The 24,006-nt window shown below is 43.2% G+C and overlaps 1 protein-coding gene across 2 annotated transcripts in view; it reads right to left on the bottom strand.

The window, feature by feature from the left end:
* Positions 1–24,006, bottom strand: part of LOC121547299 (wings apart-like protein homolog) — a 62,392-nt gene that overhangs the window by 9,953 nt on the left and 28,433 nt on the right. For both annotated transcript variants that reach the window (XM_041858488.1, XM_041858489.1), the window contains exons 6-13: positions 18,561–18,653; positions 13,125–13,292; positions 10,406–10,542; positions 9,726–9,837; positions 9,257–9,490; positions 7,827–7,938; positions 5,865–5,962; positions 3,313–3,389 (exon numbers count right to left, since the gene is read on the bottom strand). In XM_041858488.1, the coding sequence (XP_041714422.1) occupies positions 3,313–3,389; positions 5,865–5,962; positions 7,827–7,938; positions 9,257–9,490; positions 9,726–9,837; positions 10,406–10,542; positions 13,125–13,292; positions 18,561–18,653 (1,031 nt within the window). The remainder of the gene's footprint in view (positions 1–3,312; positions 3,390–5,864; positions 5,963–7,826; positions 7,939–9,256; positions 9,491–9,725; positions 9,838–10,405; positions 10,543–13,124; positions 13,293–18,560; positions 18,654–24,006) is intronic.

Raw genomic sequence — 24,006 nt, 5'->3', positions numbered from 1 at the left:
GCACTTGTTTGAACTTGTTATCAGTATAAAAGACACCTGTACACAACCTCAAACAGTCACACTCCAAACTCCACTATGGCCAAGACCAAAGAGCTGTCAAAGGACACCAGAAACAAAATTGTAGACCTGCACCAGGCTGGGAAGACTGAATCTGCAATAGGTAAGCAGCTTGGTTTGAAGAAATCAACTGTGGGAGCAATTATTAGGAAATGGAAGACATACAAGACCACTGATAATCTCCCTCGATCTGGGGCTCCACGCAAGATCTCACCCCGTGGGGTCAAAATGATCACAAGAACGGTGAGCAAAAATCCCAGAACCACACGGGGGGACCTAGTGAATGACCTGCAGAGAGCTGGGACCAAAGTAACAAAGCCTACCATCAGTAACACACTACGCCGCCAGGGACTCAAATCCTGCAGTGCCAGACGTGTCCCCCCCTGCTTAAGCCAGTACATGTCCAGGCCCGTCTGAAGTTTGCTAGAGTGCATTTGGATGATCCAGAAGAGGATTGGGAGAATGTCATATGGTCAGATGAAACCAAAATAGAACTTTTTGGTAAAAACTCAACTCGTTGTGTTTGGAGGACAAAGAATGCTGAGTTGCATCCAAAGAACACCATACCTACTGTGAAGCATGGGGGTGGAAACATCATGCTTTGGGGCTGTTTTTCTGCAAGGGACCAGGACGACTGATCCGTGTAAAGGAAAGAATGAATGGGGCCATGTATCGTGAGATTTTGAGTGAAAACCTCCTTCCATCAGCAAGGCATTGAAGATGAAACGTGGCTGGGTCTTTCATCATGACAATGATCCCAAACACACCGCCCGGGCAACGAAGGAGTGCCTTCGTAAGAAGCATTTCAAGGTCCTGGAGTGGCCTAGCCAGTCTCCAGATCTCAACCCCATAGAAAATCTTTGGAGGGAGTTGAAAGTCCGTGTTGCCCAGCGACAGCCCCAAAACATCACTGCTCTAGAGGAGATCTGCATGGAGGAATGGGCCAATATACCAGCAACAGTGTGAAAACCTTGTGAAGACTTACAGAAAACGTTTGACCTGTGTCATTGCCAACAAAGGGTATATAACAAAGTATTAAGAAACTTTTGTTATTGACCAAATACTTATTTTCCACCATAATTTGCAAATAAATTCATTAAAAATCCTACAATGTGATTTTCTGGATTTTTTTTTCTCATTTTGTCTGTCATAGTTGACGTGTACCTATGATGAAAATTACAGGCCTCTCTCATCTTTTTAAGTGGGAGAACTTGCACAATTTGTGGCTGACTAAATACTTTTTTTCCCCCACTGTATATATTTTGTTATGTTTGAGGAAAAGACCACAGCATTAAACATACCAAATGCATAGAATTTCAGGACATTTGCTTTAAAACTGCAAAAACACCGCCAAGATGGGGGCCTCAAATTCTCTAAAATGCAGGCACGACGACAGGCTGACCGCGCCCCCTGCCACAACGACCACCAAAGCCCCCTTTTGATCCAGAAAAACCCCTGATGGCAGCAGTATTCTAAGCCTGTAGCTGTAAAGGCAGATAGGAGTCAGTGGCTCCTGAAGCAGTCAACTGTGGAGAAGGGCGGGGAGTTTCAGCAAACTGATGCATTGGATCAGCACTGCTACCAATCAACCTCAATGATGCCGTCTGGTGATACAGGACTGTGTGTGTGTGTGTGTGTGTGTGTGTGTGTGTGTCGCATATATGTACACTACCGGTCAAAAGTTTTAGGACACCTACTCATTCAAGGGTTTTTCTTTATTTTTACTATTTTCTACAATGTAGAATAATAATGAAGACATCAAAACTATGAAATAACACATATGGAATCATGTAGTAACCAAAAAAGTGTTAAACAAATCAAAATATATTTTATATTTGAGATTCTTCAAATAGCCACCCTTGCACACTCTTGGCATTCTCTCAACCAGCGTCACCTGGAATGTTTTCCAACAGTCTTGAAGGAGTTCCCACAAATGCTGAGCACTTGTCGGCTGCTTTTCCTTCACTCTGCGGTCCAACTCATCCCAAACCATCTCAATTTGGTTGAGGTCGGGGGATTGTGGAGGTCAGGTCATCTGATGCAGCAGTCAATCACTCTCCTTCTTGGTCAAATAGCCCTTACACAGCCTGGAGGTGTGTTGTGTCATTGTCCTGTTGAAAAACAAATGATAGTCCCACTAAGCCCAAACCAGATGGGATGGCGTATCGCTGCGGTAGCCATGCTGGTTAAGTGTGCCTTGAATTCTAAATAAATCACTGACAGTGTCACCAGCATAGCACCCCCACACCATAACACCTCCTCCTCCATGCTTTACAGTGGGAACTATACATGCAGAGATCATCCGTTCACCCACACCGCGTCTCACAAAGACACGGCGGTTGGAACCAAAAATCTCCAATTTGGACTCCCAACCAAAGGAAAAATGTCCACCGGTCTAATGTCCATTGCTCGTGTTTCTTGGCCCAAGCAAGTCTCTTCTTCTCATTGGTGTCCTTTAGTAGTGGTTTCTTTGCAGCAATTCGACCATGAAGGTCTGATTCACTGAACAGTTGATGTTGAGATGTGTCTGTTACTTGAACTCTGTGAAGCATTTATTTGGGCTGCAATTTATGAGGCTGGTAACTCTAATGAACTTATCCTCTGCAGCAGAGGTAACTCTGAGTCTTCCATTCCTGTGGCGGTCCTCATGAGTGCCAGTTTCATCATAGCGCTTGATGGTTTTTGCGACTGCACTTGAAGAAACTTTGACATTTTCTTCTTGACATTTTCCATATTGACTGACCTTCATGTCTTAAAGTACTGATGGACTGTCGTTTCTCTTTACTTATTTGAGCTGTTATTGCCATAATATGGACTTGGTCTTTTACCAAATAGGGCTATCTTCTGTATACTTCCCCTACCTTGTCACAATACAACTACAAATTAACTTTTAAGGCACACCTGTTAATTGAAATGCATTCCAGGTGACTACCTCATGAAGCTGGTTGAGAGAATGCCAAGAGCGTGCAAAGCTGTCATCAAGGCAAAGGGTGGCTATTTGAAGAATCTCAAATCTAAAATATATTTTGATTTGTTTAACACTTTTTTGGTTACTACATGATTCCATGTGTTATTTCATAGTTTTGATGTCTTCACTATAATTCTACAATGTAGAAAATAGTAAAAATAAAGAAAAACCCTTGAATGAGTAGGTGTTCTAAAACGTTTGACCGGTAGTGTGTGTGTGTGTGTGTGTGTGTGTGTGTGTGTGTGTGTGTGTGTGTGTGTGTGTTCACGCTCATACAGTACACTCACTTGGCTGAGGAGCAGATAAGCTGAGAGTCCTTATAAGCGATCAGGTAGCCTTGGTTCTCTGGGTTGTGAACAGTTACCTGCAAAAATCAACAAGACAGAGAAAGTTAATACATTGAATTCTCTGTGTATTAACGGTTAATCTCAAATCAAGAGCACACAACTGCACAAAGAGCCCCTCTAGGAGACTCACATTGGATTCACTTACTGAGTTTATGAATAATCTTGCCTCAGCAACCTGCAATCTAAATTTACACTGTACTCTGGCTGAAAGTAAAACCGAGCACAACTGCAGGCTTAGAGGGGCATGGGCAGCTGTTACTAAGATCAATGTTTCCCATCAATAATTTATAACTGACATTAAAGACATGCTCCGGAACTTTGGCGACTAGTAAGTATTTTTTAAACCTCCGGCTTTGGCCTGGATGTGTCAATGTGTAGTTCATACATGCATAACCTATGAGCAGAATTACTGTCTTACCTCACTTAGCCACGAAACCCCTAGTCTGAAAGCGACTGGTTACTGGAAGCTGTGCGGTGCTATTTTCCCTACATTTCCCTTCGAGGTCCAGCCCCCTAGCAATTCGAGTTCCCGCCAATGAGATTCAGCCGCTCGCCATTTGAGTGACAGCTAGCAAGTTGCACACAGCAGAGCGTGATAGAGAGCAATGACGTGGTGCACATATCTGCACGTGACGTAGTACGCAATTTTCGAGGATCACTTTTGAATCATGAGCGGTACTTTCAGAACTACTGGCTAAAAAGTATACAAAAGTACCAGAGAATATCTTTAAATAAGATATAATAAGTGCTATGACTGGGGCTCCTGACCCGGATTATGAATTTGTCATGTAATTACAGCCTTCTAGTGGTCAGAAGTGTTGTCCAACACAGTAGTGTGTGTGTGTGTGTGTGTGTGTGTGTGTGTGTGTGTGTGTGTGTGTGTGATGTACACGTTTTCCTACCTCATCAGAACTACAATGTTTTAACAAGTCACCAGAATTAGGGCTGGGCGATATCAAATTAATTTGAATTCATGTTTTAGCACTATGTTCCAAATCTCCTTCTCTCCTTCGGTGCCGTGTGCACTATGCACCTTCCCACTCACACAGACAGACACCAAGCCCCACCCCCTGCCACTCACAACAGCGAGACGAAGAGATCACTTCTTCCTCTCCGACAACAAGCAGTTTCAACTCGCTATTTGAATTGGAGGTTTTGTCCGACATACATTGGTCATATGGACACCCAAACACATTTTACTGTAATAGAGGAGAAGTTAACCTTTGTAACAATGCCCTTTTTATATGTCTCAACTCCCAAAATGTAGAACAGAGCAGACCCTACTAAGACAAGAGTATAAACAATATAAAAACACACATACAAACGTCGACTACATCACACCTGCCTAGACCCACAAGCACATACCCGCATCACTTTACGCCACATGGCTTGAAACTGCACCTTTTTGTTTCTCTCCGTAGCCCACGCACTTTCAGTATTTAAATAATTTGATTGTTCCAGTGTGTTAATGATTACGGATTGATTGAGTTCCACATTTTTAGTATAAGTTAAGACGGGAATATCAATTAACATGATTGTGGAAAATGTATGATCAGTTTGTCGTACACGGCATTGCAGTACCATTTACCGCTAGCAGCATTCTAGCCACAGACTTACGAGCTAGCTATCTAGTCTGTTTTATAAATGTGAAATGAGCATTAAAAGATGCATTTGTATAAGGAATTGGCAACTCGTTCTCATTCTGAGAAGTAAGCATCTGATCCAGGTAGATAGGCCACTTGATTTGAACATATAAACAAAGTGAACAGGCTGTTGTTGTTCAAACTTTTGGAGATGGACAGGAGAGTGTATTCATAAAAGTTCAACTGTTCTACCTCGTTAGCAAGCAAATAGATCCAAGTTGGCTTTAAATATAAAGATTAGCTGGCTACTGACTAGCAGTGGGCTTGTGTTTATGAGATTGTTTATGAGACCTGTGTTCATTTGCTATAATGCCTGCTACCAGAAGTTGGTCATTATTAGTGGATGTGCATTATGCATGGATCTTGTTACATTTGTAACAAAAAGGGCATTTTCATACAGACTTGAAAGCCAAATCAGTGATTATTGCAAAAAAGCAGGTTCAAGTATTTTGATAAAATAACTGAATTATTAGTCGGTCTTATGGTTGAAGGCTTATATTTAGCCTAGGTATAATTTTACAAGCCCTGAATTCATTTGATTATTCCCAACTTTTTGAAACGCAGTGTATTGACATTTAACTATGAAACAAAGATTATTTAGAAGAAGAAAAAGGCCATGTTGCCCAGTCCTAACCAGAATGTCATGACATGGTAGGAAAACAAGACATTTATTTTTTCCATGTCCTGAATTTGTTAAAATGCTTTTTTATGCTTAAGGGTTAGGTTTGGGGTTTGGTGTTAAGGTTTGGGTTTAAGGTTAGGGAAAATAGGTTTTGAATCGGAATACATTTTTACTCCCCCAAAAAGTCCTGAAAATTCACAAAAACAAAGATCTGTGTGTACACTCACGCTCTCCAGCACCCGTAGACACCTCTCAGCTCCCCACAGCGATGCCACCAGCTTCTCCTTGTCATCCTCGTGGCTCAGGTTCTCCACACATTCTTTCACTACAGGAAACAAGACACGTCGGTTCAACCATTCAACCCCATCGATCAGGTAAGAGTTTAAGTAATACAATGGAAACGATGTGCACAGATCCCTGACCTCAACCCCATCGAACACATTTGGGATGAATTGGAACGCCGACTGCGAGCAAGGCCTAATCGCCCAACATCAGTGCCCGACCTCACTAATGCACTTGTGGCGGAATGGAAGCAAGTCCCCGCAGCAATGTTCCAACATCTAGTCGAAAGCCTTCCAAGAAGAGTAGAGGCTGTTATAGCAGCAAAGGGGGACCAACTTCATATTAATGCCCATGATTTTGGAATGAGATGTTCGACGAGCAGGTGTCCACATACACTACATGACCAAAAGTATATTTTTGCATCGGCTGAGTCTCAATCCACTGCATCCGCTGATGTCGGCCATCCACATATGCGGTGAAAGGTGGCAGAGCTACACCGGTATTAGTCAGACCATGAGACATCCCGAAAATCGTTCTACTCACGAAAACATCTGTAGCGTGTGAACGGTTTGCCTACAAACTAATATGTCCACTATGGAAAGATGACTCACAAACACGATGGTGTTCACCGTTTTGCTCTACGACCCCCACATGCATCACAGGACTAGTCTGAAGTCGGTACCACCGATCTACCAACTTCTGTCTGTAGCATCCGAACTGTTTGGCTCTTGGACGCCCACAAGCCTTGTCTGAAGGTAGCCTGGAACCAGTTAAAACATTTTATGTTTGTACACACAGTGTACAAAACATTAGGAACACCTGCTCTTTCCATGACAGACTGACCAGGTGAAAGCAATGATCCCTTATTGACGTCACCTTGTTAAATCCACTTCAAATCATTGTAGATGAAGGGGAGGAGACAGGTTAAAGAAGGATTTTTAAGCCTTGAGACAACTGAGACATAGTGTATGTGTGCCATTCAGAGGGTGAATGGGCAAGACAAAAGACTTAAGTGCCTTTGAACAGGGTATGGTAGTAGGTTCCAGGCGCACTTTTGAGTGTGTTAACAACTGCAACGCTGCTGGATTTTTCATGCTCAACAGTTTCCCCTGTGTATCAAGAATGGTCCACCACGCAAAGGACATCCAGCCAACTTGACACAACTGTGGGAAACAGGGCATTAGAGTCAACATGGGCCAGCATCCCTGTGGAATGCTTTCGACACCTTGTAGTCCATGCCACAACAAATTCAGGCTGTTCTGAGGGCAAAAGGGGGTGCAACTCAAAATTAGGAAGGTGTTCCTAATGTTTTGTACACTCAGTGGAAGTAGTTTAGTGCCTAAAAAAGGGGTTAAATATGTGTTTAAAATAAAAACTATTTCCTGACCTTTCTTATCTCTCAAAGATATAGGACAGACACTTCTTTGACTGTTTTTCCATGTATGAATCTGTTATTCAATGTGTTTCTATGGGCAAGCCAAATTCAGAGATAAAAAATAAAATGAATATTTGATATTTTTTTTATACCTTAAGGCAGTGGTGTCAAACTCATTCCTCGGAGCGCCTAGTGCCTGCAGGTTTTTGGTTTTTCCTTTCAATTAAGCCCTAAACAACCAGGAGTGGGGAGTTCCTTAATAATTAATAACCTAATTCATCAATCACGTACAAGGGAGGAGTGAAAACCCACAGACACCCGACCCTCCATGGAATGAGTTTGACACCTGTGCCTTAAGGGGTCCTAAAATTCAAAATCAAAATGATCCTTGGTATGACCGTCTTAAAATAATTCCATATGTTAGCTTAGTAGAACCCCCCCCGGCTTAGCCTCTAGGGGGTAAACCATAAGTGCTCCAGTAATAAGATTGCCTGCTAAATGACTAAAATGTAAATATCTAGGTCTAGCTTACCTTTATCCACTATGTGGTCCAGGCCTCCCAGAAGCCTAAGCTCCTCTTTAAACCAGTCTCCGGCCCGCTTGGAGGTCAGCGATAATAAGGTCTCCATGGCTAAATGCCCCGTCTGCACACACACACAGGGAGTAATGAAAATCAATTTACTTCACACACATACAGGGTATAAATAGACATGACTCGGTGTGTTGTGATTCAAAGATGCTAACTATGACAGATGATAACAGGGTGAGGAATTGGAAGAAAAAAATATTTCCTTCCAGTGATGGAGGGAGTCAGGAGAAATCTATATTGCATGCAGGTGGAATTCGTGTCCAACCACAACAATACTGCCATCTCGAATTTCACTGTCGATAGATAGATATGAATTAATTCTGAAAGTGTTAGCTTCTAACATTAAATATTTAAAAACAAACTGTGGCGATCAAACAATAAGCGAACATTCAGTTTTTCAGATTCTCTAATGATTAATTCAACATGGAAGCTAACAGAAATATAAAGAGATTGAGTCCCTGTGATTATTCTGAATCTAAATGAGTTGGGGGGCCTTGAGGCGAATGGTCAGTCTGCTCTCTGAAGAATAGGACTGCATCCCAAATAGCACCCTATTCCCTACATAGGGCTCTGGTCAAAAGTAGTGCACTATGGGTGACATTTGGGATTCTGACTAGAACATCAGTGGAGAGGATATTTATAGAGGGAATCGAAAACAAAAGGCTAAAACCCAGACATCAAAGGCCCTGTCATCAGATCAAACTTGGTTTTAAATGCTGTGCAGTTTGCCAGTCCCAATTCAAATACATTCTTTCCATTGGCTAACGTGCAAAGCCATTGTGTGTCAGAGGCGACTGTTCATCTATCTCTACAAGGGGATATGTTCATATTTCATGTTTTTTTTTATAACTGTCACCGAGACCTCTCAACGCATCAATCAAGCAGTGTTTTTTCCCCAACAATGCTGAAACAATTTTATCCAAAACATGGCTTATAGTGGCGACGGCCATTAGAGGGGCCAAAGCAGGGCGATTATTTATGTAAATCCAAGATTACATCTACACAACACCTGCTAATCCATACTGATTTAAGGCCTACATTTAAACCTCTAGTAGTCCATCTGCCGCCAAGCTTTACGTCAGGGGTATCAGACCAAGAGACAGGACAGAGGGGGAGGAGAAGAGTTAAAGAGAGACACGGGGAGACAAACAAAGAGGAGGAAAGAGACAGTCTCAGGCTCTGAGCTGCAGCTAGTCTCCATCCTCTAAGCATAAACCAGGGTTATATTCATTAGGCACCAACCCCCCCAAAAAACTGGCCTGAAACAGGGAAGAACTACCTGAACTTGTCCAATAGGAAACACTAATTTTTGTTTACCGTTGCATGCCCTAATGAATATGACTCAAGGTAGACTATCTCTAGGGAACCCGTACCGTGATGTTCTCCAGGTCCAGGTGCTTGTTGTGCACCGTGTCGCACAGCTTGCGGATCTTCTCCTTGACCTTTGACATCTCCTTGGCAGTGAGCTGGTTGTCCTTGGCCACAGAGTGGTCCCCCTCCAGCTCCAGCAGGCGGATCATCAGGTCTAGACTGGCCCGGTCCAGGTCCATGTTGAGTCTGTCTCGGCTCAGGATGTACATCAGACTGGCCGTACACAGGGAGAGGTTCTAGGGGGAGGGAGGTGGATGGAGGGGAAAAGGGGAAGGAAGAGGGAGGAGAGAGCAAGGATACGTGAACCTGATATCGGGATTTTAAGTTGAGTCACTAACGCAGGTTGTGTTACTAATCACCAAGGCCTTTTGTCCCTTGGCAGGCTTCAGTTAAAGGGTTGAGCTTCAACACTGATCTGACAGAAACCAAGTCAAGTTAGCCACAATCTTTGGAGGAGCAGCCTTAACTTACTGGGTGCTGTGGGGAATCATTGAGCGTCTTGAAGACTTGGGCCACCTTCCCTCTGGCCCGCAGGTGCATTCTGAAGCTGGGCATGGCACATCTGGTGGCCAGGCTAATGATACTGCAGGAGAGGAGAGATGAATCAAGTTTTACTGAATTGAACAGAGGGGAGAGGAGGGAGGAGGGTGGTGCATGGGCAAAACCGTGCTCTTAACCACAGACCTAGGATCAGATTAACCTTCCCTTAATCATTATTTTAAAAGCTGGAATCCTTAAAGTGGAACTCTAGTCCATTTCACCTCATTCACCTGATTTACCTAAAAGGCACATCTCAATAGGTGGTCCAGGTATGTCATGACAGTAAAAGTTCAACAATCGTTGGAGGATGTCTTTAATGGTGAAACTGCCACGTCAGTTTGCAATATTACAACAAAGTTACTGCAAACAAACACTTTTTTCCCCTGACATCATTGCACGCGCGATAGAACAGCAGAATATACACTCCAATTTTTATAACCAAGTTGGGCGACGCTCCTCACCTCCACTTTGTCTGCAAAACAAAAACACTAAGAACGTGGTGCCGTTTCCCCTACTGCGGATTCCATCTTTAACCATAAATGAGATGCCAAAGAACCTGACACTGTATCAGTAGCTAGGGCATTTATTAGCAGCTAGTCAGCTGGTCTTACCTAAGGCAGCGTGTGTTGAGGGGCTGGCCACTCTTCAAGCCAGTGGCCAGGTACTCAAAGTCATCGGTGAACTCCTGGTTCTCGCCAAACTCCACCACGTCGTTGAAGTGCTTGACATGCTGGACTACTGTGTATAGCTGGAACAAAGAGTTGATACCACGTTAATGCTTGTTGGGTTCATTAAATCACATGGTACAGTGCAGTCAGAAAGTATTCAGACCCCTTGACTTTTTCCACATTTTGTTACGTTACAGCCTTATTCTAAATTGGATTACATTTTTTCCTCATCAATCTACACAATACCCTGTGAAAACAGGTTTAGACATTATTTACATAAGTATTCAGACCCTTTGCTATGAGACTCGAAATGGAGCTCATGTGCATCCTGTTTCCATTGATCATCCTTGAGATTATTCTACAACTTGATTGTAGTCCACCTGTGGTAAATCCTATTGATTGGACATGATTTGGAAAGGGTCACACCTGTCTATATAAGGTCCCACAGTTGACAGTGCATGTCAGAGCAAAAACCAGGCCATGAGGGCGAAGGAATTGTCCGTAGAGCTCCGAGACAGGATTATGTCGAGGCACAGATCTGGGGAAGGGTACCAAAACATTTCTGCAGCATTGAAGGTCCCCAAGAACACAGTGGTCTCCATCATTCTTAAATGGAAGCAGTTTGGAAACACCAAGACTCTTCGTAGAGCTGGCCGCCCGGCCAAACTGAGCAATCGGGGGAGAAGGGCCTTGGTCAGGGAGGTGACCAAGAACCCGATGGTCACTCTGACAGAGCTTTAGAGTTCCTCTGTGGAGATGGGAGAACCTTCCAGAAAGACAACCATCTCTGCAGCACTCTACCAATCAGGCCTTTATGGTAGAGTGGCCAGACAGAAGCCACTCCTCAGTAAAAGGCACATGACAGCCCCCTTGGAGTTTGCCAAAAGGCACCTAAAGGACTCTCAGACCATGGTCTGATGGAATCAAGATTGAACTCTTTGGCCTGAATGCCAAGCGTCATATCTGGAGGAAACCTGGTACCATCCCTACAGTGAAGCATGGTGGTGGCAGCATCATGCTGTGGTGATGTTTTTCAGCGGCAGGGCTTGTAGCGTCATACCCAAGAACACTCGAGGCTGTAATCGCTGCCAAAGGTGCTTCAACAAAGTACTGAGTAAATGGTCTGAATACTTATGTAAATGTGATATTTCAATTTTTTATTTTTATTACATTTGCTAACTTTTCTAAAAACCTGTTTTAGCTTTGTCATTATGGGGTATTGTGTGTAGATTGATGAAGAAAAAAACAATTTCATCAATTTTAGAATAAGGCTGTAACTTAACAAAATGTGGTAAAAGTCAAGGGGTCTGAATACTTTCTGAATGCACTGTATATGCCCCAAATGGCACTCTATTCACTATATAGTGAATAGGTCAGAAGTTGTGCACCCTATAGGGAATAGGGTGCCAATTGGGATGCAACCATGATAAATCTCCTATAGACTTCATTGTGCAGCAAATGGTAGTGCCCTGGTTCAAGTACTATATAGTATAGTGAATAGAGCGCAATTTCAAACACAGCCCAAGTCCCCCTGATAGTGTACAAACAATAAGGAACCATGCCATCATCACCATATTTCTCGCACATTCTAATCGCATAACACATATCCCTTAATAGTTACGCGACACACTTAAATTGTTAGCATGCTAATGACCAATTCTGATGTGGGGGAGTAGGGTAATAGTTAGTGGATTCGCAGCGAGTGTGGAGCAGGGATGAGGTAGATACTAGATCGAGCTATATAGCTCAATCCTGCTATTCTTAGCATGAGAGCTATGCGCCCGCAGCCTGCCTTTTCGGTCGGAAGCCAAGCGCACAAAAACAAAACAGCAAATGTTAACTGTTGGTGGAGTTTAAGGATGTGGGATGCCCATTACGCTGCTCCTGCTTCTGTGACTGCCCACACTGCAGTTCCTATCGGGGCTAATACTGCTTAGCATGTAAGACACCACACAAATAACTACAGATGGTTACATGAACCATTGTTTAGGAAGGTAGAGTAATCACTTCACGGAGTCTATTTCTAAATAAGATGATTTACACCTGACCAAACCAGGTAAGTATGATCAGGACTAAACTGATTGATCATCCATGAATTTGTTCAAATCCATTTTTAACATTGTAGACCAGGGCCCATATTAAGAAATTGTAAAATTAACTCTGTCCATAAGGTGTAGATAGTAAGTATAGACCGGAAGTAGAGGCCTGGGCGTTGTTGTTCACTAATTTACTCCAAGTAGGGAAAGGATGGTGGGGTTGAAAAGTAATAAAGGGGAATATATATATAAAAAATAAAAATAAACATGGGGGATTGGAAGTGATGCAGACAATTACATTGATAGAAGATACAATCTATCTGCAATATTAAGCTGATCCATTCCCCCGAGAGAGAAAAAAAAAAAAAAAAAGAAAGTGTTCAAGGATCAGGTCCCCCTGTCCATAAACATATTCATTTTTATCCGGAAGGGAAAACTCTTCCTAAAATCAGCACACCTACTCTGAGACTTGATAGACAGCCCCAGGGCAATTTCTTGTGTTTTTATTTTATTCAACCTTTATTTAAGCAGGGAGTCACTTATAGGCTGTGCTTTACAGATACCGAGTTCCAGACCACAATGATGGTTTGATGGGTAGAACAGAGTGTTGTTGTGTTGGTGCTCACCTCCTTGTGCTCTTTCCTACATTTCAGTGCAGTGACGATGTCCTGGTAGGGCTCGGTGGGGAACGACACAGACTTGATGACTTTGGGCGGTGGGCATGGCGGCGCTTTGAACAGGCCGTCGTCTTTGTGCGAGTTGGCCTCTTTGCTGCTCCCGCTCGACTGGCTGGCCTGGTAGAGAGAGAGAGAGAGAGAGAGGGGAAGATAGAGGGGGGAAGGGGTTTAAAGGGAGGAAGGGGGGAGAGAGGCAGAATCGGAGAGAGAGAGGGAATGGGCAGAAATAGAGATAGTGTGTCAGAGGGAGAAAAGCAGAACCAAACACCCGCTCAGCACACGGCCCTGCTGCTGCTGCTGGCGATTCATGCTGTTGAACACCAGCCAACGGCCTCCTGCCCCTTACATAAGACCAGATAAGGCGCAGTAAAAACACTCACATGTGCCCACACACACACAGGCTCTGAGTCCCTTCTAGCAGTCCGAGGGAGGAGGGCATTATAGGGCTAACATTATCTTTAAGACTCAGAAGCGTTCAGAGCAGCGCATTCTTAACAGGCTAATTAATTCCAGGGTTGGCAAGGTGCCACAAAGTGTTAAGAAAGTATTTACTAAAATAAACTGAAGTAAAAAAATTAATAAAAATAAATAGATGAAAAATAACAAATAATGAGAGAGCAAGAATAAAATAACAGTAGTGAGGCTATACACAGGTTGTACCAGTACAGAGTCAATGTGCGGGGGCACAGGTTAGTCTTGGTAATTGAGGTAATATGTACATGTAGGTAGAGGTAAAGTGACTATGCATAGATAATAAACAGAGATTAGCTGTTCAGGAGTCTTATGGCTTGGGGGTAGAAGCTATTAAGAAGCCTTTTGGACCTAGACTTGGCGATCCGGTATCGCTTGCCGTGCGGTAGCAGAGAGAACAGTCTATGACTAGGGTGGCTGGAGTCTTTGGCAATTTTTTGCACATACGTAGCACAGATTGCTAGCTAGATACCTTGCTGGCTAGATTGCTAAACTAACTAACATGCTGGCTAGCTAGCCAGCCAACGTTAACTAAGTGAGAATGTGATGAGGACAGGGCTGCTTGCTTGGTGAAGTGTACTTCTGATTATTTACTTATTCAAATACGCCTGCTGTTTTTTATTTATTTTTTTCCACCTTTATTTAACCAGGTAAGCCAGTTGAGAACAAGTTCTCATTTACAACTGCGACCTGGCCAAGATAAAGCAAAGCAGTGCGATAAAAACAACAGAGTTACATATGGAATAAACAAAACGTACAGTCAATAACACAATAGAAAATCTATATACAGTGTGTGCAAATGTAGTAAGTTATGGAGGTAAGGCAATAAATAGGCCATAGAGCAAAATAATTACAATTTAGTATTAACACTGGAGTGATAGAGGTTCAGAAGATGATGTGCAAATAGAGATACTGGGGTGCAAATGAGCAAAATAAATAGTGTAAATAACAATATGGGGATGAGGTAGTTGGGTGGGCTAATTACAGATGGGCTGTGTACAGGTGCAGTGATCAGTAAGCTGCTCTGACAACTGATGCTTAAAGTTAGTGAGGGAGATAAGTGTCTCCAGCTTCAGAGATTTTTGTAGTTCGTTCCAGTCATTTGCAGCAGAGAACTGGAAGGAATGGCGGCCAAAGGAGGTGTTGGCTTTGGGGATGACCAGTGAGATAAAGCTGCTGGAACGCATACTACGGGTGGGTGTTGCTATGGTGACCAATGATCTAAGATAAGGCGGGGATTTGCCTAGAAGTGATTTATAGATGGCCTGGAGCCAGTGGGTTTGGCGACAAATATGTAGTGAGGGCCAGCCAACAAGAACGTACAGGTCACAATGGTGGGTAGTATATGGGGCTTTGGTGACAAAACGGATGGCACTGTGATAGACTACATCCAATTTGCTGAGTAGAGTGTTGGAAGCTATTTTGTAAATGGCATCGCCGAAGTCAAGGATCGGTAGGATAGTCAGTTTTACGAGGGCATGTTTGGCAGCATGAGTGAAGGAGGCTTTGTTGCGAAATAGGAAGCAGATTCTGGATTTAACTTTGGATTGGAGATGCTTATTGTGAGTCTGGAAGGAGAGTTTACGGTCTAACCAGACACCTAGGTATTTGTAGTTGTCCACATATTCTAAGTCAGACCCGCCGAGAGTAGTGATTCTAGTCGGGCGGGCGGGTGCAAGCAGCGTTCAATTGAAGAGCATGCATTTAGTTTTACTAGCGTTTAAGAGCAGTTGGAGGCCACGGAAGGAGTGTTGTATGGCATTGAAGCTCATTTGGAGGTTTGTTAACAGTGTCCAGTGAAGGGCCAGATGTATACAAAATGGTGTCGTCTGCGTAGAGGTGGATCTGAGAGTCATCAGCAGCAAGAGCGACATCATTGATATACACAGAGAAAAGAGTCGGCCCGAGAATTGAACCCTGTGGCACCCCCATAGAGACTGCCAGAGGTCCAAACAACAGGCCCTCCGATTTGATACATTGAACTCTATCTGAGAAGTAGTTGGTGAACCAGGCGAGGCAGTCATTTGAGAAACCAAGGCTATTTAGTCTGCCAATAAGAATGCTGTGATTGACAGAGTCAAAAGCCTTGGCCAGGTCGATGAAGACGGCTGCACAGTACTGTCTTTTATCGATCGTGGTTATTATGTCATTTAGGACCTTGAGCGTGGCTGAGGTGCACCCATGACCAGCTCGGAAACCAGATTGCATAGCAGAGAAGGTACGGTGGGATTCGATATGGTCGGTGATCTGTTTGTTAACTTGGCTTTCAAATACTTTCGAAAGGCAGGGCAGGATGGATATAGGTCTGTAACAAGCTTCTCACCGTCAAACCACCATGCCTACTCTCTCCCTCACGTTGTGACCTAGGGCTGAATGATTTTCAATGAGCAGCTCATCAACATCGTCAAAAAATGACCGCAAATGAGCAGACGTATTTGTTGATTCTATGTTTATAATATCAGCACTTTATCTGTGGAATAAAGACCGATACAAATATTTCTGAGAACGATTATTATAAGAATCGGCCGATATTAGCCTGTCAACCGATTAAATCGGTAGGGCTCTACAGTTAATTATTACAATAATTCAGGCTTTCGTTATTTAGACCATACACGCAGGCCATATAAAGTGTAAACCAGTGTGGCTGGTAAAAGTGTGAGTAGTCTACTAAATAAATGTAGCCTGTTTATGCAGCCTACAGTGGGGAAAAAAAGTATTTAGTCAGCCACCAATTGTGCAAGTTCTCCCACTTAAAGATGAGAGAGGCCTGTAATTTTCATCATAGGTACACGTCAACTATGACAGACAAAATGAGAAAAAAAAATCCAGAAAATCAGATTGTAGGATTTTTAATGAAATTATTTGCAAAAAAAATAAGTATTTGGTCAATAACAAAAGTTTCTCAATACTTTGTTATATACCCTTTGTTGGCAATGACACAGGTCAAACGTTTTCTGTAAGTCTTCACAAGGTTTTCACACACTGTTGCTGGTATTTTGGCCCATTCCTCCATGCAGAGGGATGTTTTGGGGCTGTCGCTGGGCAACACAGACTTTCAACTCCCTCCAAAGATTTTCTATGGGGTTGAGATCTGGAGACTGGCTAGGCCACTCCAGGACCTTGAAATGCTTCTTACGAAGCCACTCCTTCGTTGCCCGGGCGGTGTGTTTGGGATCATTGTCATGCTGAAAGACCCAGCCACGTTTCATCTTCAATGCCCTTGCTGATGGGGCGGCAGTTAGCTTAGTGGTTAAGAGCGTTGTGCCAGTAACCGAAAGGTCGCTGGTTCTAATCCCCGAGCCGACTAGGTGAAAAATCTGTCGATGTGCCCTTGAGCAAGGCACTTAACCCTAATTGCTCCTGTAAGTCGCTCTGGATAAGAGCGTCTGCTAAATGACTAAAATGTAAAAATGTAAAATGTTCACTCAAAATCTCACGATACATGGCCCCATTCATTCTTTCCTTTACACGGATCAGTCGTCCTGGTCCCTTTGCAGAAAAACAGCCCCAAAGCATGATGTTTCCACCCCCATGCTTCACAGTAGGTATGGTGTGTTCTTTGGATGCAACTCAGCATTCTTTGTCCTCCAAACACGACGAGTTGAGTTTTTACCAAAAAGTTCTATTTTGGTTTCATCTGACCATATGACATTCTCCCCAATCCTCTTCTGGATCATCCAAATGCACTCTAGCAAACTTCAGACGGGCCTGGACATGTACTGGCTTAAGCAGGGGGACACATCTGGCACTGCAGGATTTGAGTCCCTGGCGGCATAGTGTGTTACTGATGGTAGGCTTTGTTACTTTGGTCCCAGCTCTCTGCAGGTCATTCACTAGGTCCCCCCGTGTGGTTCTGGGATTTTTGCTCACCGTTCTTGTGATCATTTTGACCCCACGGGGTGAGATCTTGCGTGGAGCCCCAGATCGAGGGAGATTATCAGTGGTCTTGTATGTCTTCCATTTCCTTATAATTGCTCCCACAGTTGATTTCTTCAAACCAAGCTGCTTACCTATTGCAGATTCAGTCTTCCCAGCCTGGTGCAGGTCTACAATTTTGTTTCTGGTGTCCTTTGACAGCTCTTTGGTCTTGGCCATAGTGGAGTTTGGAGTGTGACTGTTTGAGGTTGTAGACAGGTGTCTTTTATACTGATAACAAGTTCAAACAGGTGCCATTAATACAGGTAACGAGTGGAGGACAGAGGAGCCTCTTAAAGAAGAAGTTACAGGTCTGTGAGAGCCAGAAATCTTGCTTGTTTGTAGGTGACCAAATACTTATTTTCCACCATAATTTGCAAATAAAATCATAAAAAATCCTACAATGTGATTTTCTGGAGAAAAAAATGCTCAATTTGTCTGTCATAGGTGATGTGTACCTATGATGAAAATTACAGGCCTCTCTCATCTTTTTAAGTGGGAGAACTTGCACAATTGGTGGCTGACTAAATACTTTTTTCCCCCACTGTATATTAGATTTTGGGAAATCCCTCCCTATCGCACTCTTTATTGGAATGCACCGAGTGGAATACTTCTCTCCATAGAATACACAAGCGGACTATGTAAATAGCTAACCCCATAGTAGAATAGTTTCAGATTTTTCTATTCATTACTCGTTTTGTTTGCAGAGGAAAAGTAATTGTGGACTGTTCCAGCATCTTCAAAGTGCGTCTCGGCAGAAATATTTGTTTCATGTTCCATATTTTGGGGCCGTGGCGGCAATGATTTTGCTGTGGCGCAGCGCCCCAGCTAACACTGACGAGCATCATTGGTGGTGGAGGGAGGTTGTGAGTGAGTGAGGCTGAGGAGAATGGGAAGGGTGCAGTGTCCACGAGCTGCAGAAATCTCATACCTCTAGCTAGCTGGGGGTATAGTCTGTGGTGGGCGACACCCCTTGGTGTTGACTAGGAGGTAACTTACGGTTGCAGTGGTTGATCGGGGTACGGGTGGCGGGGGCAGCTCCTCTGGCTCTCTGTTCCAGTGTCTGGCGTTGTACACAGCTTTAGTGGGAGACTGCAGGGGGAACAGGAAAACAACTAAACTTACACCATGATGAGTTAAGTACATGAAGTTACGTCACATTTAAATCACACAAAAACCCACATCAGCCCTTTCTACTAGAACAGTGTTAGAACACCTCAAATGAGAACCATTGATCAACACATACTCCAACCATCTGCAACAGTACCCTGTCTAAAAACAAACAAGCCAATTTAAAGTTTAGTCAATTTCTCCTAATTCAAGGTGATTTCTGATACTGGGAGTGATCAGTGTCTTGGAATATAGCACCTCTTCTTTCATTAGTCAGAGTAGAGTGAGATGATACAGAGAGATAGAGTGTGGGTGGGATAGAAGACATTGGTCTTTCTTGGTTCCCGTAACAAACAAGCCCTGTGGGGAGAGCGCGTCTAAATGAATGCCTATTAAACCACGAGCCAGGACAGCTCAAACAGCAGGAATGATTGGAGACAACAGCCAGCACTGTGTACACACACACACAGGAGTGCACACAAAAACCTTGGCTCCTCTCCTTTCTGCTTAAAAGAAGCCCATTGGCTGAACCTGTTGCTGGGATATTAATAATGAACAAAATAAAATAATAAAGAGAGAAAAAACATCGCTGGCTCAGGATAGAGCACTGCAGGAAACAATGAACTGAGTGTACCTCAACTTTCAACCATGATCCTACTCTAAATCAAGTGGACACAGACCGGCAGGTTCACCGCGCCCACGGCAGTGTGAGTCTTGAGAAGCAAGGCATTTTCTGTAAACATGGGCACTATCTGTCACGCAAAAACACACTGTGCACACCAAGGTTTCAAACTCATTCCATGGAGGGCCTAGTGTCTGCAGGTTTTTGTTTTTTCCTTTCAATTAAGACCTAGACAACCAGGTGAGGGGAGTTCTTTACTAATTAGTGACCTTAATTCAATCAATCAAGTACAAGGGAGGAGCGAAAACCCGCAGACACTTTGCCCTGCGTGGAATGAGTTTGACACTTGCGTTAGCCGGTAAATAAAGGCTTTTGGCCGATAAAACTAATGAAAAGCTGATAAATAGAATTGTTACCGGCCAAATTTTCCGGGAGAAAAGAAAATGATCCATTGCAAAATAACGCTGTTTATTCATTGATGGAAATACCAGTCGTTGTGCTCCGACTTCAAAGGCAAATATACTTCATAGGCTAATAAATCCTCAAGCTGCTGGGAAATTAGTGTTGGACGTGTGTTTCTATTATTACTCACACAAAAGACGCAAGGTCCTCATAAGGGACTTCAGCTAAGTGTACCCCAACTGGGCAAAATTGGCAAAGATTGTGTTGATTATCCCCATTGTGTTGATTATCCCCCAGTGTGCCCGCCAAGAGGGGATTCTTTCTCCACAACAGAGTGGACAAAGTAACGAGGCTGACTGGCATCGCAAGCTGCTCCTAGGAGTTGGACAGTTTTGACTTCCCAACAGTAGCGGCTCAAATGCAAGTAAATTAGAAGCAAATTGTGTTAGTCAGGCCCGGTCCTAGCAGTTCTGCTGCCGCCCAAGGCAAGCTCAACATATGCCGCCCCTTTGTCATGTATTGTATAAAGATTTGGAATGGATTAATAGACTATAGTACATTAATGATGTGTATTATGCGTAATTGGTGCATTTCAGTTGAGTTTATGCAGTAGCACTTGTAAACCAAAAACTGTTGCCAACTATTCACATCGGAGAGTACTATGTTGCAATCACAAGGCAGCCAACTGCCTATAGTAGGAAACAGTTATCAATAAGCTTTGGAAACAAGTGCTTTCATAAAAGTATGGTGCGCGCCTCGTTTCACAGAAGCATCGTAAAATAAGCTCCCTCAATGAACCAGCCTTAACGAATTGTTTATTTACATATCGAATTTGATTGTCCAACATCAGTTTAATAATTCCTTCATTTTGTGGTCACCTAGTGTCCTCTTTCCACTGCTGTGATTCTGAATCGCAGCAGGAGTGTGGCGGGCCGGAAAGGTCATGGCTAGAAGGGATCCAGCTTGTCAAATTAATGTAAAAAGTATATATTTTTTTGCATTTTAGCTAAACTTAACCTTTTTATTTATTAAGCCTAACTAAAATGTTCATGCCTAGGCTAAATGAAATTAGAGGCCTAGATTGCATTTGAAAACAGCAGTTTTTTGTTATTTATTAATTAAAATGTTCATACAAATAGCCTTTAGGACAGGTTGTTCACAAATTATATTATACAAATATTATATTTTGAAGTTGTGTTTTATTCCTGTGTAGGCAGGTGACTTGTTCTTCTAGGATAAATGTTTAAAAAATATATTATATTAATTTATGAAAACTGTCATGTTGGTATAAGAACATCATTTCTGACCACCAGAAGGCTGAAAGAGAAAGAGGCTGAGAGCGAGAGAGACAGACACTTAGCAGAAGACTGAGGAGTAATAATTTACAGCTACAGGCGGGGGACTCATGAAAACACACTGGTGAAACCAAGCCATCAGCTGTTGTGGTCCAACACCACACAAGACGGTAACAGGAGCCCTGCTCTGGCTTTATTAGACAAGCAAACATACTTGTATGACGCATGTCTACACCATCTTACACACACACACACACACCAGGGTTTCCTTTAGCCAGTACTTGCTGGCTTTTGTCCTATCACTCCGTGTGCACACTTGTGCCTGCTGCTGAAGAGAGAGAGCGAGAGAGAGGGGCCTAGGCTACCGATGATTGCAAAGATGGAGGCCTTGTGGCACAAAATAATCAAAGGTCTGACTGCACGGAGATGCTTGGAAAAATGGTTACAACGGTGAATAGGCGACTCCGGGATGCTGACCTAGGCAGACTTACAAAGAAAAAGCCATATCTCAGACTGGCCAATAAAAATAAAAGATTAAGATGGGCAAAAGAACACAGACACTGGACATTTTCTTTGCAACTCTGCCTAGGTCAGCATCCCGGAGTCGCCCATTCACCGTTGACGTTGAGACTGATATTTTGCGGGTACTATTTAATGAAGCTGCCAGTTGAGGACCTGTGAGGTATCTTTCTCAAACTAGACACTAATGTATTTGTCCTCTTGCTCAGTTGTGCACCGGGGCCTCCCACTCCTCTTTCTATTCTGGTTAGAGCCAGTTTGCGCTATTATGTGAAGGGAGTAGTACACAGCGTTGTACGAGATCTTCAGTTTCTTGGCAATTTCTCGCATGGAATAGCCTTCATTTCTCAGAACAAGAATACACTGACGAGTTTCAGAAGAAAGTTTTGTTTCTGGCCATTTTGAGCCTGTAATCGAATCCGCAATTGCTGATGCTCCAGATACTAAACTAGTCTCAAGAAGGCCAGTTTTATTGCTTCTTTAAAATCAGCACAACAGTTTTCAGCTATGCTAACATAATTGCAAAAGGGTTTTCTAATGATCAATTAGCCTTTTAAAATGATAAACTTGGAACACAGGACTGATGGTTGCTGATAATGGGCCTCTGTACGCCTATGTAGATATTCCATTTTTTTTCTCCTTTTTTATGAGCCATTTCCAGCTACAATAGCCATTTACAACATTAACAATGTCTACACTGTATTTCTGATCAATTTGATGTTATTTTCATGGAAACAAGGAAATTAAGTGACCCAAAACTTTTGAACGGTAGTGTGTGTGTATATATATATATACAAACAATGGGGAGAACAAGATTTGATACACTGCCGATTTTGCAGGTTTTCCTACTTACAAAGCATGTAGAGGTCTGTAATTTTTTATCATAGGTACACTTCAACTGTGAGAGACAGAATCTAAAACAAAAATCCAGAAAATCACATTGTATGATTTTAAAGTAATTAATTTGCATTTTATTGCATGACATAAGTATTTGATCACCTACCAACCAGTAAGAATTCAGGCTCTCACAGACCTGTTAGTTTTTCTTTAAGAAGCCCTCCTGTTCTCCACTCATTACCTGTATTAACTGCACCTGTTTGAACTCGTTACCTGTATAAAAGACACCTGTCCACACACTCAATCAAACAGACTCCAACCTCTCCACAATGGCCAAGACCAGAGAGCTGTGTAAGGACATCAGGGATAAAATTGTAGACCTGCACAAGGCTGGGATGGGCTACAGGACAATAGGTGAGAAGGCAACAACTGTTGCCGCAATTATTAGAAAATGGAAGAAGTTCAAGATGACGGTCAATCACCCTCGGTCTGGGGCTCCATGCAAGATCTCACCTCGTGGGGCATCAATGATCATGAGGAAGGTGAGGGATCAGCCCAGAACTACACGGCAGGACCTGGTTAATGACCTGAAGAGAGCTGGGACCACAGTCTCAAAGAAAACCATTAGTAACACACTACGCCGTCATGGATTAAAATCCTGCAGCGCAAGCAAGGTCCTCCTGCTCAAGCCAGCGCATGTCCAGGCCCGTCTGAAGTTTGCCAATGACCATCTGGATGATCCAGAGGAGGAATGGGAGAAGGTCATGTGGTCTGATGAGACAAAAATATAGCTTTTTGGTCTAAACTCCACTCGCCGTGTTTGGAGGAAGAAGAAGGATGAGTACAACCCCAAGAACACCATCCCAACCGTGAAGCATGGAGGTGGAAACATCATTCTTTGGGGATGCTTTTCTGCAAAGGGGACAGGACGACTGCACCGTATTGAGGGGAGGATGGATGGGGCCATGTATCGCGAGATCTTGGCCAAAAACCTCCTTCCCTCAGTAAGAGCATTGAAGATGGGTCGTGGCTGGGTCTTCCAGCATGACAACGACCCGAAACACACAGCCAGGGCAACTAAGGAGTGGCTCGATAAGAAGCATCTCAAGGTCCTGGAGTGGCCTAGCCAGTCTCCAGACCGGAACCCAATAGAAAATCTTTGGAGTGAGCTGAAAGTCCGTATTGTCCAGTGACAGCCCCGAAACCTGAAGGATCTGGAGAAGGTCTGTATGGAGGAGTGGGCCAAGATTCCTGCTGCAGTGTGTGCAAACCTGGTCAAGACCTACAGGAAACGTATGATCTCTGTAATTGCAAACAAAGGTTTCTGTACCAAATATTAAGTTCTGCTTCTCTGATGTATCAAATACTTATGTCATGCAATAAAATGCAAATGAATTACTTAAAAATCATACAATGTGATTTTCTGGATTTTTGTTTTAGATTCCGTCTCTCACAGTTGAAGTGTACCTATGATACAAAATTACAGACCTCTACATGCTTTGTAAGTAGGAAAACCTGCAAAATCTGCAGTGTATCAAATACTTGTTCTCCCCACTGTATATACAGTGGGGGAAAAAAGTATTTAGTCAGCCACCAATTGTGCAAGTTCTCCCACTTAAAAAGATGAGAGGCCTGTAATTTTCATCATAGGTACACGTCA

Source organism: Coregonus clupeaformis, chromosome 31 (genome assembly GCF_020615455.1).
Source record: "Coregonus clupeaformis isolate EN_2021a chromosome 31, ASM2061545v1, whole genome shotgun sequence".
In the NCBI taxonomy this organism is placed as follows: Eukaryota; Metazoa; Chordata; class Actinopteri; order Salmoniformes; family Salmonidae; genus Coregonus; species Coregonus clupeaformis.
Note: the sequence above shows the minus strand (reverse complement) of the source record. Positions and strands in the feature narration are given on the sequence as shown.